Consider the following 17170-nt stretch of genomic DNA (forward strand, 5'->3'; position numbering starts at 1 on the left):
TTACACCCAAAAGGCCAAACAATTTTTATTTTCAAAAACAACTTTATTCATGACACATATTAAAAAAAAATTCCCACCCCTGGAAATGAGCTAAAAAAATAAACAAAATCCACCTCCCACCTCCCTGTTCCCACTTCCTCCCATTCCCTCCAAATAAAAGGGAAAAAAGGCAAAGGAAAAAAACAAAAAAACAAAACAAAACAACTGAAAAACAAAAACACCCCTAAACCCCCCAAAACAAGGTAGTGCATTTCCCCAGGGGGAAGGGGAATTTACACTGGAGCCGCTGGGAGCGGATCGGAGATCTTCCGGCTACAGAAACCTGCAAAGAAAGACACTCAAAACAGAAAAAGAAACACAAAAGGAAACAAAATAGATCACCAGGCAATCTGGAGGGGCAGGGAGCCGGAGAAGAGGGGTGGGGTGGGTGGTAGACCTGGCTGGACAGGAGCAGGCAGGAGGGGACTGTGAAAGGCGAGAAGACGGAGGGAAGGTAACAAGCAGAACAGTTTGGTGTCCTTCCAGAGCCCTGGGTAAAAAAAAAACCTCCTACCACCCACGCCCACCTACCCTTGAGCAGCCCCCAAGGGGACGAAGTGGGGCAGGGAAACATGGGGAGCAGCTTGCGCAGTTGAGACGTGTCCATGGCGAATCCCCAGAGTGAATAAGCAGCCCCCTGCCCCACTCCCTGGGCCTTCCCCTACTCCCCAAAGCAGGTCCCTCCTCAGCAGTTAGTTATGGGATTCTCCCCCCTTCCACAGTATATCTTTTTTTTAAAAAATATTTTTTTTCCATCAAGGTCATCTTCTGTTTTTCTTTTTTTTTTTTTTAATTCTTTTTTTTTTCCTTCTTTCCTCTTTTTTTCCTCTCTCTCCTCCTAATACACACTTTTTTTAGTAAGGGGAATACCATGATGTCGCTCTAGCCCGGCCCCTGGAAGAAAGAAGGAGAGTTAGGTGTTAACGTGATCACTAGATAGTTCAGTACAAGCCCCTCCCCGTGGGCCCTTGACCCAGTTACTGTGAAGGGAAGTGGGGAAAAGAAGTTTTCAAGTGTCCTAAAACTGACCCCATGATCCCAGAAATAGTAACACACCTTGAGAACTGGGGCAGGGGGAGGGGGGCTTAACAGAAAACTTTGCCAAACAGTGGCAAAAAAGAAGTGCATCTGAGTGAGAAACAAGGGCAAGAAAAACGACCCTCTTTTTATCCAGTTTTCAGTCCTCCACAGCTCTTATACCCTAGGCCATCACAAATAGATCCTTCCTAACTCCTGGGAATAGGCAGGTAGAGTTTATGAAAAGCCAAGGTTTATATGCCTAACCTGTCTATTTAAATGTAAAGAGACAAGTGAAGCAAGGCAAAAACCTGGACACCACACTAGGCCCAGTGAGAAGTTAACCTTGCAAGACTGGCTCAAATAAAGAGTAAATATCTCAAAATCCTCCCACAAGGCTGTTGGGGAGGATCAACTAGCTAGCCTCTGGTATTCTTCCAAGGGAGGTTCAGTCTTCAACCCCTCCCTCCGAAAAAAGAAAAAAGTAACAAATGTCCAAGCAGTGCTTTCACTGCCTGGAGGCCCTGTTCCTCCTGGCTTCGTGTAAACACCTTCAAATGCCACCAACTCCCAAGAAAAAAAAGGCTGGGGGTGGAAGCCTCTTTGAACCAAGGGAGGGATGCAGCCCTTATCACCAATTCCTACTGCAGAAAAGATGATGAAGTTGGCCTTCTGGCCTGGCCTGCAACTACCTTCCTCACCCTGCACAGGCAGGAGACAAAGTTCCTGAAGACCACAGGGAGGGGTGGGGGAGGGAGGTTCCTCAGACCAGGAGAGAAGGAAGCATACAGGGCTCATGGGAGGCGGGGGGGAAGAGGAGCAGCCCATCTATCCTGACCTGTAGACACGACCCCGGGGCCTGCTGTTAAAACCACTGTAGAATCGAGAGCGGGAACTGTTGTAGTTGGTGGTCCGGGCGCGGTAGCGGGCTCGTGGAAAACCCCGGTCTGTTGTGCTGATGCCTGGTCTGTTGGTTCGTTTTGGGATCACCTGAGTCAGAGATGAACAAATGATAGCCTTAAAGTCAACCCAGAGAGTTTATACAGAACCAGAACAGCAATGGACATAGGCTTACCTTGATTTGCCTTCCTCTAAATAGGGACTCATCTAAGGCCAAGGAAGTCCTCACTGACTCTTTGTCTGAGAACTCTATATACGCAAATCTGAAAAGAATTGTCATTGTATCTCTCTGAGGTTACAAATACCTCACAAGTCAAATTCAACTTGCAGGCATGCTTCTTTTTGGGCTACAATGTGGTTACATTTTTTATTTGTCAAAATTCTTCTAAATGGAAAATTTCATTCAAAATCATTTAAATTTTAAAATTTCCAGCTACTCTTTGAAACTTGTAAAAATAAGACACACAGGGCCTGAATTTCCATATGGCCATAACAGGCCAAGTAGAAGCTGCCCCTCCCCTTCTAGTTTGTGATCCCACCCACACCTAGCCTTCATTTTTGTTATCTGGCCTCTGAAGACATTTAGGTGCAACTCTTGATATATATCAAAATTGATGCCATGATCTTAAATGACACAGATCACCTGTGTTAACAGCAAATAACTTACTGCTCACTATAAAACATAATTTATCTATTTTTGCACTGTAAATTATCTCAACTTACTCCCCTTTACTTACCCTTTGGGATGGCCACTAAATTTGTCACAGAGTATGGTAACACGGTTGACTGATCCACAGCCATGAAAGTGAGCTTCCAGCTCTTCTGCTGTTGCACCATAGTCCACCTGATGAGAGGAGAAAAATTTCACAGGCACCAGGCAAATTCCTGTCTCAACAGGAACCCTCCCTAGCCTTTGGTCTGGGCCATCTATACACCAAAGCACATGAAATCTGGTAATTTGAGGAACTAATCCTTTTGCTTCCAAACCCAGAGCCTTTGCTGATTACTGATCATTCCATTACCTTTAACCTCCTTCCCACACTCCCTCCACACACCCCCAAAACCACACCGATCCCGGAGATGTTCCTTCCAGGACTATTAAATAACTCCCCAAAAGAAGAACTTGCCCCCAACCCCAATCAGAGCCCCAGCACATACATTGCCAACATAGATGGAACGGGCATCAGCCTCCATCTTCTCCTCAATGGACATGATCACTGGGCCAGCTATCAGGAAAAAATAATATTTTTAAAAAACCACACACTTGTTTTTGACCAATATATTGCACTTCCACCACCAGCACTATCCCATTAGCTCAACGAAGGCAAAGATTTTGGTCTGTTCTGTTCTCTGCTGTACCCATAACCTAGAATAGTGCCGAGTCCATAGCAGGTACTCACTAAACATTCGATAAATTGAAAGAATAAACTAATACACACTTACAACAGTATAGGAATCCCTCCTGCCTCCAAATCAAATCCCTAATGAATGGCTTTGGCTGAAATGCTTTTAAGAGTGAGCAAAATTAAGTGGGCTGAGACTCCACATTTCTAGATTAAAGGGGAAACCCCTTGCAGCTTGCTTTCTCTTAGAATCCTAACTAAAGCGTTTCCAATTGGAAGAAAACTATTAGATTTGAAGGTCAAATGCGAGCTTGCAACCTCTACAAAGGATAGACGTAGACTAAGAACAAAGAGCAACACAATTATAACAGGGACAAAGGGAAGCACAAGGCTACCACCACCAAAATATAGGTTCTGCCTCACAAAGGTCAGGCGAACACACAACGGATTATGACCGCGGCACAGTCATAATAGCTCAGACAAGCAGCTCCAGGGTGCCGAGTATCTTACCCCACATTCCCCATCTTCCCCACAACCCTTCCAGCCCGAGAACCCTGGCTCCGCGTGCAACCGCCAGTTACTCACCATTGCCTGGAGGTGGACTCATATTCATCTGCTTCTCTACCTCGTTCTGTAGCTCCTTTAGCTTCTCAGCTTCTTCCTCCATCTCCCTGACTCGAGCTTTGATAGCTTCCAGCTCCTAATATAAGTGGGGAGGGTATGGAGGAGAGCTTAAGAGGAACCAACGCAGGGGCTGCACCCTGCTCTCGGCCGGAGCGCGGCCTCAGCCACGCTCGGCCATTTCCCTCGCCCCATGCGAGGGTCGTGATAAAAGAAAAGCAAGCTACCCTCTCTAGAACAACACTAGGCACCCGTGACGCCCGAATCAAGCCAGCCGGGCCCCTTGTAGTGATCGCTGACCCATCCCCGGCCCGACCCGGCCCCAGCCACGTTATTCCCCGCCCAACCCCACCCCCCGCCTGCCTCCCGCTCGCCCGAGCTCTGGGCCTCCAGTGACCCGGCCGGCCAGCCGCCGGCCTGCTGGCTCGCCCTCCTTCCCTCACCGGGTCCTCAATGGCGCCGTCCCCCGGGTCACCCTCGACCAGTCCCGGCTCCTCCTCCTCCTCTTGGCTGCCGGGGGCTCCCGAACCAGGCCCAGGGCCCGGAGCTCCCGGGGGGGCGCGGGGCCGGGGCGGCTCCTCTTCGGGCTCGGGCTCCGGCTCGGGCTCCAGCAGCAGCTCCTCAGGCTCCAGTTCCTCAGACTCCAGGCCGTTCCCGTAGTCCCCTGCGCCCCCCGGGGCCCCCTCCCCGGCCTCCCCACCGGCCCCGGGCACAAGATGGCGCCGCCGCCCCGGCCCGGAGCCCCGACCGCCCGCAGCCCCCGCTGCTGCTGCCGCCGCCGCCGCCGCCGCCATCGCCGCTCAGACTGGGGCCCGCCGCCCGGCGATTGGAGAGCTGCGCCGGCCACGCCGAGGACTCATTAGTCAAGCTGCCTGCCCGTCACCACGAGCTAGTACTCCATTGGGGAATATTACTTGGCAATCAAATGAGACCCCACCTCTAAGGCGGGGTACTGTGCCAAATTCTCAAATCCCGGTAGGGGAAATCTGCCTGTCAATCAACACGCGTCCCACCTCCTATCGAGTCCTTAGGTAATAATACCGCCACGCTGTGACGATATTTCTGCTTCTCCCCGGCCTACGGGCGGGCCCGCGAAGTATAGGACGCTCCGTGATTGGCCCTAGCTAGGCGACTGGAAAGGACCAATCTTCCGATCGCCTCACCGCAGTGGCCCAGTCTCAGATGCTGATTGGCTCGCGAGATTCGAAGGAGTGACACTCGTTTCGTGACAGGTGAACCTTGCCCCCGAACGGACTGCCCGGCTTCAAACTTGGAAAACCCGAAGTCACATGACTAGCCAGCCCTTAGGGGGCCGCCATCTTGATACTACTGCTTGCCAGCTAGTGAGCTGTTGGCCGGGTGAGGCCCAAAACAGAGCAGCAGTTTCAGGAAACTTGTATCCTGACCAGGAAGCACTAGTAGATGGGATATTGCTGAAAATGGAGGTTGTGAATGAATCATTCCAGTAGGGAGCTTACTTTCTCCATCCAGGTTATTGGCACCATCATCCACTAGCTCTCCCACACCAGAAAGCAGGGAGGATTCCTCAGTCCAGAGCTACTAATCACGAGTCCTGTCTGTCCCACCCTCTTGCGTAGACCTCCTGCTCCCTAGTTCCAATTTCTTCTCTTCCCTGGACAGCTTCCAATGTCACCCTTCCAATCTGCACCGCTAACAGACTGGCCCCCCTTTGCAGGCGAGGTAAAGCCTCAAAACGGTAAATCACAGCCTTCGACACCCCAGCATGTGGTTACTTTGTGGATGTCTCCTTCCACCCTTCTCGTTCCGTTTTGTGTACCTGCACCCAGTCTGTGCCTCTAACATGTAGTCCCCCTTCAACCAAACCACTGCAAACCTCAGCTTCCCCTCATTTCCCAGGACAAGTGGGCCTCTCTCCACAGCGCGCTTCATTGTTTTGTGGTTTCCTAACTAGGTTGTGAGCGCCTTCAAATGAGGGGCCGGATACTATTTATATTCACATCTCCACAGCCTGGCAATATGCCTACCACATAAGGTCCTGTTAGATGTTTGTTGATTGAGCATGCATTGATTGGGGATCTGGGTGCCACCCTTCATTTCAGCCCTCAAGCTCCCAAGATCCCAGAGGAATTTCTCCTGGCAGGCTCCCACTACACGGCTGCATCCGAAATATCAATGAGACCTAGCCCTGGAGGGCAGAATTGCCACATTTTTGTAGCAATCTAACACATTTATTAAAAAGGAAGGAATGGCAGTGTAAGTTTGCAAGAGAAATTTTTGTGGGCACACTAACCTACAGTTCGAAAGATACGTATAAGCCCAACCAAAAAGTTAAACAAACATGGTTGGCGGAGGGATTTGGACAAGAGAACATCTTCATTAGCAAACCAAAAAATCAAAAGTGACTCATTATACCCCACTATTCCCCTCACCCCCACTTTTTCTCACAATTCCTTACCTCGAGATCTGGGGAACTTGGAGCAGAGTCACAGTCGCTTAAAATTTCACTGCAAATTACTTCATCAGCCATCTCAGCTTCAGTGATCTGGGATAACTAAAGTTGAGCACCGAAGACAAGCTCTAAATGATTGAATACCCTGGAAGAAAGGTCTTTTATACTAATCTTAACCTAATCAAGATTTGTTTATCTTATTGGTACCCAATTTAATCAAGCCAATGAAAGGAAATGTGATTTTTAAAAATGGCTTTGAATCCTATTTTTGTTGAGCGCTTGATTTTGTAATAAGCACCACTCCTTATTATCTCATTGGACTCTCACAACAACCCCATGAGGAAAATATTTCCAAAACCATAATCTTCTTTAGGGAAAAAGAAAAAGGCTTAATGAAATGAAGAAACTTGCTTAAATCATTGGACTAATTAGAAGTGTGCAGTGCTGGCTGGGCACGGTGGCTCATGCCTGTTATCCCAGCTCTTTGGGAGGCTGAGGCGGGAGGATCACCTGAACCCAGGAGTTTCAGACCAGCCTCGCCAAAATGGCGAAACCACATCTCTACTAAAAATACAAAAATTTAGCTGGGCATGGTGGTACATGCCTGTAAACCCAGCTGCTTGGGAGGCTGAGGCAGGAGAATCGCCTGGGCAACAGCAAGACTCTGTCTCAAAGGAAAAAATATAAATAATATATATAATACATAATATATATTATGTAATATATATAATAGTGTGCAGGGAATTCAAAGCCAGCTTTCAAAGCTCAGATCAAAACTACTATAAGGCCTGCTTTAATACATAAAAATTATGTGTGAAAATGGAAAGACTAAATCCAACAACAGACAAAAGTTTAAGCAAACTATAATTATATCCAAGAAAAAATTATTATGCACCTATTAAAAGGGTTACCTAGTGTGACAAACATGTGAAAATAATTTTGTTAAGCCAAAGAAGAATGTAAAATTGTACATAAAATATAATTACAACTATGATTTTTTTTTTTAAACTTAAGCATGGGAGGAAAAAAGGAGCAAGAACCAGTACAATCTTTCTATTCTTTGGCAATATGTACCAAAAGCTTTTAAAATGGTGAGATTCTTAAGATCAGGCGGAGTGGCTCACAACTGTAATCCCAACACTTTGGGAGCCAGATTGCTGAGTCCAGAAGTTCAAGACCAGCCTGGGCAATATGGCAAAACTCATACTCCACTAAAAATACAAAAATTAGCTGGGCATAGTGGCATGCGCCTGTAGTCCCTGCCCAGCTACTTGGGAGGCTGAGGCCACAGTGAACCATAATGGTGCTACGTGCACTCCAGACTGGGCAACAGAGTAAGACCCTGTCTCAAAAAAAAAAAAAAAAAAAAAAAGGCCAGGCGAGGTGGCTCATGCCTATAATCCCAGCACTTTGGGAGGCCGAGGTGGGTGGATCACCTAAGGTCAGGAGTTTGAGACCAGCCTAGCCAAAATGGTGAAACCCTCTCTCTACTAAAAGTACAAAAATTAGCTGGGTGTGGTGGTGGGCGCCTGTAATCCCAGCTAGTCAGGAGGCTGAGGCAGGAGAAACGCTTGAACCTGGGAGGTGGAGGGTGCAGTGAGCCAAGATCATGACACTATATTCCAGCCTGGGTGACAGAGCAAGACTCTGTCTCCAAAAAAAAAAAAAAAGTTGAGATTCTTAACCCAATAATCCTATTATCTCTTCTAAAAATGTAATCCAATTTGTGAATAATTTTTTTTTTTTTGAGACGGAGTCTCGCTCTGTTGCCCAGGCTGGAGTACAGTGGCGCTGTCTCCGCTCACTGCAAGCTCCACCTCGTAGGTTCACGCCATTCTCCTGCCCCAGCCTCCGGAGTAGCTGGGACTACAGGCGCCCGCCACCACACCCGGCTAATTTTTTTTTTTTTTTTTTTTTTTTTTTTTTTTTCAGTAAAGACAGGGTTTCACCGTGTTAGCCAGGATGGTCTCGATCTCCTGACCTCATGATCCATCCGCCTCAGCCTCCCAAAGTGCTGGGATTACAGGCGTGAGCCACTGCGCCCGGCCTGTTTGTTTTCGTTTTGTTTTTTGAGACAGTCACTCCACAGCCCAAGCTGGAGTGCAGTGGCCTAATCTCAGCTCACTGCAACCTCCGCCTCCAGGGCTCAAGCGATTCTTGTGCCTCAGCCTCCTGAGTAGCTGGGACTACAGGCGCACCACCACCACGCCCAGCTAATTTTTTTGTATTTTAGTAGAGATGGGGTTTTACTATGTTGCCCACAGTGGTCTCGAAATCCTGAGCTCAGGTGATCAGCCCACCTCAGCCTCCCAAAGTGCTGGGATTACAGGCGTGAGCCACAATGCCCAGCCAGAATAAATATTTTTATCGAAGTGAAAAAATACAGATAAATCACCAAGTGGGCATTAAAATTATTGTACACAAGTAGATGTAATTGTATATAGTCATTATGCCTTTGAAACGTTTTAACATCAAGGAAAAATGCTTGCAATATAATCATAAGCAGAATTGCGTATACAAAATCGTATGATCATAAAAGTAGACAAAAAAATACTGGAAAGAAGTATACCAAAATAGTTCTCTCTGGGTGACAGCATTATGATTCATTTTCTTTATAATTTTCTATGTTCTACAAATTTTCCGCAATCATTATTTATTTACTTGTTTATTTTGCTGCCGTTGTTTTTTGAGACAGGGTCTCTGTCACCCAGCCTGGAATACAGTGGCATGATCACAGCTGACCGCACCCTCAACCTCCTGGCTCAAGCGATCCTCCCTCCTCAGCCTCCAAAGTGGCTGGGACTACAGGCATGCACCACCATGCCCAGCTAATTTTTTCTATTTTTGTAAAGACAAGGTCTCACTATGTTGCTTAGGCTGGTCTCAAACTCCTGGGGCTCAAGCCATATGCCCAATTCAGCCTCCCAAAGTGTTGGAATTATAGGCATGAGACACCATGTCCAGCCCATTACATATTTATCTTTAAAAAATCACTCCAACTTTCAAATTTCTTCTAATAAGCATGATTACCTTATGAAAGAAACAAACACATTTGGCTGATTGTGGTGGCACACACCTGTAGTCCTAGCTAATTCAGAGGCTCAAACAGGAGGATCACTTGAACCCAGGGGTTCCAGGCTGCAGTGAGCTATGATCATGCCACAGTACTCCAGCCTCAGCAACAGACTAGGACCCTGTCTCAAAAAAAGAAAAAAGCAAACATATTTAAAAGACTATTTGAGGGACAGGTGCGATGACTCATGCCTGTAATCCCAGCACTTTGGGAGGCCGAGGCAGGTGGATCACCTGAGGTCAGGAGTTCAAGACCAGCCTGGCCAACATGGTGAAACCCTGTCTCTACTAAAAATACAAAAATTAGCTGGGCATGGTGGCGTGTGCCTGTAATCCCAGCTACTCAGCAGGCTGAGGCATGAGAATCACTTGAACCTGTGAGACAGAGGTTGCATTGAGCCGAGATCGCGCCACTGCGCTCTAGCCTGGGCGATCTCAAAAAAAAAAAAAAGAAGAAGAAGAAGAAGAAGAAGGGAATGGCTCCGTGGAGTTGAGAAAAGGAGAATTAAGTAGTAAAAATGGGTAAGGGCATTCATAGTTCTTCCCAGAAAAGTTTTCTCACCAAACAACATAAATATTTGACGTCTTGGTAGTTTACTCCCTATTTTTATCTCTTTTCTTGAAAGTTTTACAGACAACAATAATGCTCTATGATCTGGAACTACTTTGAAATTTTTACAGACTGCAATAATGATCTACGATCTAGAGCTACACTTTAATATGATAGCCACTAGCCACACATGGCTACTGACCATTTGAAACAGGAGTAGTCCAATTTGAGATGTGCTGAAAGTGTTGAATACACACTGAATTTTGAAGACTTAGTATGAAAAAGAGAATGTGACATAATTCATTAATAATTGTTTAATATTAATTCCATGTTGAAATGATAATATTTTTATATACTGGGCTAAATAAAATATTATTAAAATTGGTTTAATAATTTCTTTTTGCATTTTAAATGAGGTTACTAGAAAATGTAAAACTACATGTGGCTTGCATTATATTTCTATTGGACAGTGCTGACGTAGAAACTTGGAGCCTTTCTCCTTTACTGACTTCTCTATCTTGAAGCAGACCTCAATAATCTTCTAATGTGGTCTGGTCCTGCTTACCTTAGCTCCCTGTTTGCCTTTGCATGGAAGTGGGGTAGCCACTTAAATATGAAGGACCCTCTGTTGGGCTGCTTAATTTCCATTCTGCTTCGTTAACTTTTTAAAAATTTTGTACCTAAAGAACTTGTTTTAATATACTGTACTGGAAATATATGTTCATGGTCAAAGAATCAGAAAATACTGACAGCAAAAATAACAAAATAAAAGCACTCATAAAGCCCACTATCCAGAGACAATCACTAATGATATTTTGGCATATATGCTTCCTGAAACTTTCAATATGCAAATATATATCAAGGCGCACAGATATAAATATTTTAGCAAAATGGGATCATACTGTATATATTATTTTCTAATCTATTTTTTTTTACCCAATCAAAAAAAAAAGGACAAACATCTTCCCACATCAATAAATATATTTTTCCAATTTTGTCATAGTTTTACCCAAAAGTCACCTCAGAAATGAGGCCTTCTCTGACCACTCAATTTAAAATTGAACTCTTATGTGTGTATATATATACACACACATTCCCCTCAATGAATTACTTTTCTTTATGGTATTCATCACCTTCTCACATATTACATAATTTTAAATTTTTTGTTTCTCTTACTAGAACATAAGCAACATGAGAACAGAGATTTGCATCTGTCTGTTCACTCTACCTCAGAGCCCGTAATTGTGCTTAGCACATAGATGATGCTTGAATATTTTCTGCATAAATGACTGAATAAACTACACAGCATTTCATTGTGGTGTGTTTTCTGGTTGAGTTTCAAAATAGTTGATTTATTTCTGTATTTCTCCTATATCTACATTTAAGGCAGCATTTTATTTATTTATTTTATTTATTTTATTTATTTATTTTTGAGGCGGCATCTAGCTCTGTCGCCAGGCTGGAGTGCAGTGGCGCCATCTCCGCTCCCTGCAACCTCCACCTCCCGGGTTCAATCGATGCTCCTGCCTCAGCCTCTCGAGTAGCTGGGACTACAGGCACTGCACCACCACACCCAACTAATTTTTATTTTTAGTAGAGACCGGGTTTCACCGTGTTAGCCAGGATGGTCACGATCTCCTGACCTCGTGATCCGCCCGCCTCGGCCTCCCAAAGTGCTGGGATTACAGGCGTGAGCCACCGCACCCAGCCTTAAGGCAGCTTTTAAAGTCTTCAAAGGATCTGCTATTAAGTAACAACACAGAGGGCCGGGCGCCCTGGCTCACGCCTGTAATCTCAGCACTTTGGGAGGCCGAGGCGGGCGGATCACGAGGTCAGGAGATCGTGACCATCCTGGCTAACACGGTGAAACCCGGTATCTACTAAAAATAAAAAAATTAGCCGGGCGTGGTGGCGGGCGCCTGTAGTCCCAGCTACTCAAGAGGCTGAGGCAGGAGAATGGTGTGAACCCGGGAGGCGGAGCTTGCAGTGAGCCGAGATTGCGCCACTGCACTCCAGGCTGGGCGACAGAGCGAGACTCCGTCTCAAAAAAAAAAAAAAAAAATCTACAATCTATCCATTTACTAGAAATTGTAACTAAGTGTTGCACAACTTTATTGAAGATGTCATTTGTCCTAACACACTTAGGACCTTCTAAGAGATTCAGAAGGTCCTAGGTGTGTTCTATTAGGCTCATGACAAATTAGCCCAAATATGCTGTTCTGTGATGATTTGGCTTAATACAGGACTAAATTTTGGACTATCTAAAGTGATAGATGGATTGTATTTCCTTCATACAGTTCTCCACCAGTGTTATTTCTCGCATAGGACCTTCTGAATCTCCATTTGGTGTTTTTCGAAGAAACAGTGGTCAAAACTCAACATCATATTTGCTTTTAGATGTCACAGAAGGTGGTGTCCACTATATCACTGTCTTCTCAGAAAAGCCACAATTTTTTTTTTGCCCCTCTTAATAGGCTTTTATAAATCCTAAGAAGAATGTGAATTTCATTTTGTATTTTAATTTGCTTTAGCCACCAAGAAGCTCACAGCCGAATTCACAGCCTAGCTTTAGTATTTGGAAATGCTACTTATAGAATGTTTTTCTGTGCATTAATTTTCCTTTTACTGCCATCTTATTTCAGTTTTCCCTTTACCCCTACTTATTTTTTTTACTTAACCTTGAAATTCAACCCTGACTTTAAAAATTTGTTTTCCTATTATTTTGTGTATTATAGTAAGATGTTGCAAATATTTTTTGGAACTAGGCAAATGTAAATCAATCATTAAATCAATCACACAGCAGTGGAGCTAAATGCAGCAGCTATCATACTTGATGATATTAACTATTAAGAACATCTAATTTCCTTTCCCATAGTGCCATATTCACTAAGCCACTCTCTGATTTTAATATGGCTTTCCCTGTCGACTTTTGTATAGAGAATAGAAAGAGAATGCTGGATTCCTCTAAACAATTATATTTCTCGCAATTTAACACATAAACCCAAGTACCAATCTATTGCACTGGATTACAGAAAGGCTAGAAATTCCCACCTGAAATTTAAAATTAGGATCACTGTTTCAGTTAGACATGACTTTGATGTGGTCCAAGACTAGAGGTAGAGGATGGGCTGAATATTCCTAGAAATTCCATCCAGTTTATCAATTTGCATTAAAATGGCTGAAATCAAATGTCTCACAGGACCAGGAAAGGAAGCAGGGACTCAATTTTTGCCAGACCCTCCCCCCCTGGCCTTGTTTTTTGTTGTTGTTGTTGTTTTGTTTTTTTGAGATAGAATCTCCCTCTGTCACCCAGGCTGGAGTACAGTGGCTCAATCTCGGCTGACTGCAAACTCCACCTTCTAGGTTCAAGCAATCCTCATGCCTCAGCCTCCTGAGTAGCTGGGATTACAGGCACGCACCACCATGCCTGGCTAATTTTTGTATTTTTAATGAGACAGGGTTTCCCCATATTGGCCAGGCTGGTCTCGAACTCCTGACCTCAAGTGATCTGCCCGCCTCGGCCTCCCAAAGTGCTGGGATTACAGGCATGAGCCACCGCACCTGGTCCAGACCTATTTTTAAGTCTGAGGTAGGCAGCAAGGCACCACGGAGAAATGTTTATTATTATCACACTCTTCTGATTAGAGCCTGAACCACAACTGGGGACTTTATTACTAGCATACAAAGATTTTTGGTAGGTTTTCTTTGTTTTTCATTTGGTTATTGTTAGTGGCAGTCCCAGAGTACCGTATACACGCACCCTCCCGAGGCTCAGGTTGGAACAGATGGAATTCTTGGCTTTGACCATTTTGTAGTCGGGTGAGGAGGATGGGGGAAAGACTCTTTTTTTTTTAATGATCCCAACACTTTCTCTCAAATCCCTGTTATTCTAATTATTGCCTTTTACAAGGTCATGAAGAGATGATTGGATCAAGGAAATGTCCTGACCCCAGGCTATACAGTGTAGAAGTCACAAACCCTGTTCAGTCCTTCTCATTAAACTTCTGGGCTTTATTTATTTTTTTAATACGACCATTACATATTACACAAAAATAAAAGTCAAATGAACTTGGTATTTATAAATTATTAAATAAAAATACAGGAATATAGATTTATATTTATAGAGCTTTCTTTTCTTCTAAACTAACCAAATCTGTTCTGCCGTTTTATGATTTTAAAAAAGTAAAATAGTGTATGTGTGCCCTAGAATAAGTGGGGAGTGGGATTAATAATCGCAGGACCGAGTTGCCCTACTTCCGCTCCTTCCTTGGCCTAAGCAAAGTCTCTATTTGTCCCTTTGGGCTCTGGAGAGCAAGAAACCCCTCTCCTCCTACTTAATCTTTGAAAAATGGCAATTACATTTATTTCCCTTGTTTTTTAAAAAACGAAATGGATTTAAAAATTGGGAGCCATACTCAGCCTTCTTGGCCAAGAGCTAATCCCAAGGAACTATATGGCTCTAGAAGAGAGTCCCTAGTTTTCCCTGACAGAAGAGTCTCTGGGGTTTCCCTTCAAGCTAAGAAGGGCAGGACAGGTCAAAATTGCCCACTGTGGTCCCATCTAAGCTCTGTTTCTGGGAATCCAGACCAAGCCCTTTACCCTTTCAGAAAACAGCCTCTCTTTCCACCCAGGTGTCAAGACTTCAGAGCAGGGCATTTCGGTAACCTGGCCATGGTCCCTGCAGCCCCTCTTGGCTAAAGGTCCCGGGGAATGCTAACAGGGATATGCGTCCTGTGGTAGAGGGTAGGGTGAAGAGTGTGCTCCAAACCTGGGGAAGGAAGCACAGGTTCCAATTTGGAGCCGATGGTCTAGTCAGTGGTTTTCCAACATTTTTTCAGCAGCAAACCCCTAATGCAAATAAAATCTTACCCTGAACCCCGATATGTAAGACAGCTACAAGGAGAGCTGTTCAGTTTGAGGGCAAATTGCCCAGCCTGCTCAACTCCCCACCCCCTTCATCTCCCCAAGGACTCCTGAGGCAACCCCTAGGAAACTTCAGGGCTCTGCCAAGCAGTTTGAAAACCACTGGCCTAGTTTGTCCTGAGCAAGTCAGAGACCCCCCACCCCAACTGCTTGCCACAAGCTGGCTCTGAGTTTCTGGTGTCAGCATACTCACAAGACCAAGTGGCACATGCAGCCTACCACCTCCCCTAGAAATACCATTAAAAAGTGCAGCCCTCTCTCAAAAGCAGAAGTCTGGACTAAACACCTGAGGCCAATTTGGTCCCACATTCTAGCGAGCACAACTACGTTGCCACATTCTAGGACCAAGTGAAAATCTCCAAGAAGAGTCAACCATGGTCTAGCTAAGCTGATCAGTGCTCAGGACCACAGGCAGGGTTCTAGAGCACTGTGTCAGAAAGTTAGCATTGGAGAGCAGCAATCTTAGCACCTTGGAAAGTGCAGCAGTGAGGTCTGGCTCAGGGCATGCAACTGGAGAGAATAATTTCTTCCTCAAAAGAAAAAGCCATAATCTGAAGCTGTTCTAGAGGACTGCGAGTTCCAAAGTTAACATCCTCAGACTCTGAGGTACAGACAAGTAACACCCATGCAAACAGTGTGGCTTCAAATCATAAATGCTTCTAGGTCATGGTAGGTACTCTAGAACCCATATGCCTGGCCCCTGATAAAGCCGAACCAAAGCCCACAACACAGCATAGGCCAGTCCTGGAGTGCCCATCACCCTCACACCCATGGGATTCAGGGCTGAAATGGTCCTCTCAAGGCATCAACAGTCTCACTGAGACACAGTGTGGGACCCAGACTATACTCAAGATCAGCACTTATGTCCACAACCTCGAAAGGAAAATTAGTTAGGGCCCCAATTTAGAGTTTCAGTTTGGGTACAGAGGTCCCAGAGGTTGGAAACACTTTAGGCACCATTGTGCCTGAGTGGGAGAGGAGGGTGGCAGGCAGGTCCAGCTACCTAAGCCTCCACCCATCCAGGCTCAACAGCCCTGCCCTTCTATCAGAGCCCGGGAGGCAGCAGCAAGTGCATGATGCACAAGGAAGGGGGATGATGAAGGAACAAGGCCAGCTGCAGAACTGCTCTTCTCTTCAAAGCCTTGCCAATTACTTTCTGGAGAGAAGCAGCAGAGCCCTCGGTCTGGATACAATGTTTCTCTCTAAGCCTTGAGGCATCAGGACAAGGGCAGGGGAAAGGAGGGGTTGGGAGGAGGGACAGAGAACTGCCCCTAGTTCTTGCCATTGCAAGAGGGAATGTTTTCTCCTTGAGGAATCCCACCACCACATTTGCCAGGCAGCCCAGCATGCACACCAGCATGCGTGCACATGCACACGTGTGTCCAAGCAGCCCACTGTTACAGCCACCTCTCCCTATCACCTGAGAACCCCCAAGCTTCCATTCCAAAAGGATGTGCCTTCTGCGTTCCCCAAATCCCACTCATCTAATGGAATACAACTGCTTATGCAAGTCCACCTTCCTCAGGGCTTCGAACCAAGTTCCAGGTCATTTCATGTGCCCACACCTATAGGTGTGATCCCTCCCACATCCCCCAGCCCTGGATCGACTCCATCTCCTGCGTCCCTAAACTTGCCAAAACATTTCCCTCACCTATGTGTCCTGCTCACTCATCCAGTCGCCTACCTGGCCTACTCAGCTGCCTCACACACTACCCTTCCCCTGCCCATCCTGTTCCATGCCCACCCATCCACCAACTCCATTTCTTCCAAGGGCATTTCTCTGTTCTGTTCCTGCTCTCCTGGCCCCCAGCCACACCTAGCCCCACCTGGCCCTGGACTTTCACTTGCTAGCAAAAAAGGCCCCTACAGTTACCAGGGCCCCCAGTGCCACGGCCCCCGTCAGCACTGTCCTCACTGATGCCCAGTTCCCCTCCCGCAGACGCCGCGCCTCCTCCAGGGCCCCGTCCCCGTATAGAGCTGTGAACTCCGCCTGTGGGAGAGAAGGGAAGTAGGAGAGAAAGAAGGAGAAAGGGATATCAGGAGAGGAAAGAGTGGACAGAAGAGGAGAGGAAGAGTTCCAGTTCCATCCACTGCCAACACTACCCCATACCCAGCTCCTCTCTGGTCAAAGCTCTTCTGGCTGCAAGCCCCTCTGATCCCCCCAGGTGCACCCCCACCCTGAGAGACTGGTTCATTTGCCGCCCACTCTGCCTCCAGTGAATTCCATCCTTTCCTTGGCGAAAAATTCTGCTCAGAACTAGCATCCTTTGCCAA

General features: G+C 46.0%; 1 protein-coding gene across 5 annotated transcripts in view; it reads right to left on the reverse strand.

The window, feature by feature from the left end:
* Positions 1–17170, reverse strand: part of LOC105499603 (bcl-2-like protein 2) — a 26426-nt gene continuing 9256 nt past the window's right edge. For 4 of the 5 annotated variants that reach the window (XM_024786986.2, XM_011772302.3, XM_011772303.3 and 1 more), the window contains exon 4: positions 13964–16886. In XM_024786986.2, the coding sequence (XP_024642754.1) occupies positions 16737–16886 (150 nt within the window). In that variant the 3' untranslated portion in view covers positions 13964–16736. Of the gene's footprint in view, positions 934–1894; positions 2047–2131; positions 2220–2693; positions 2801–3114; positions 3183–3884; positions 4000–4363; positions 16887–17170 lie in introns of those variants that run through there. The other variant, XM_024786985.2, reaches the window with a different exon arrangement.

The sequence above is a fragment of the Macaca nemestrina genome, chromosome 7 (assembly GCF_043159975.1).
Source record: "Macaca nemestrina isolate mMacNem1 chromosome 7, mMacNem.hap1, whole genome shotgun sequence".
Taxonomy (NCBI): Eukaryota; Metazoa; Chordata; class Mammalia; order Primates; family Cercopithecidae; genus Macaca; species Macaca nemestrina.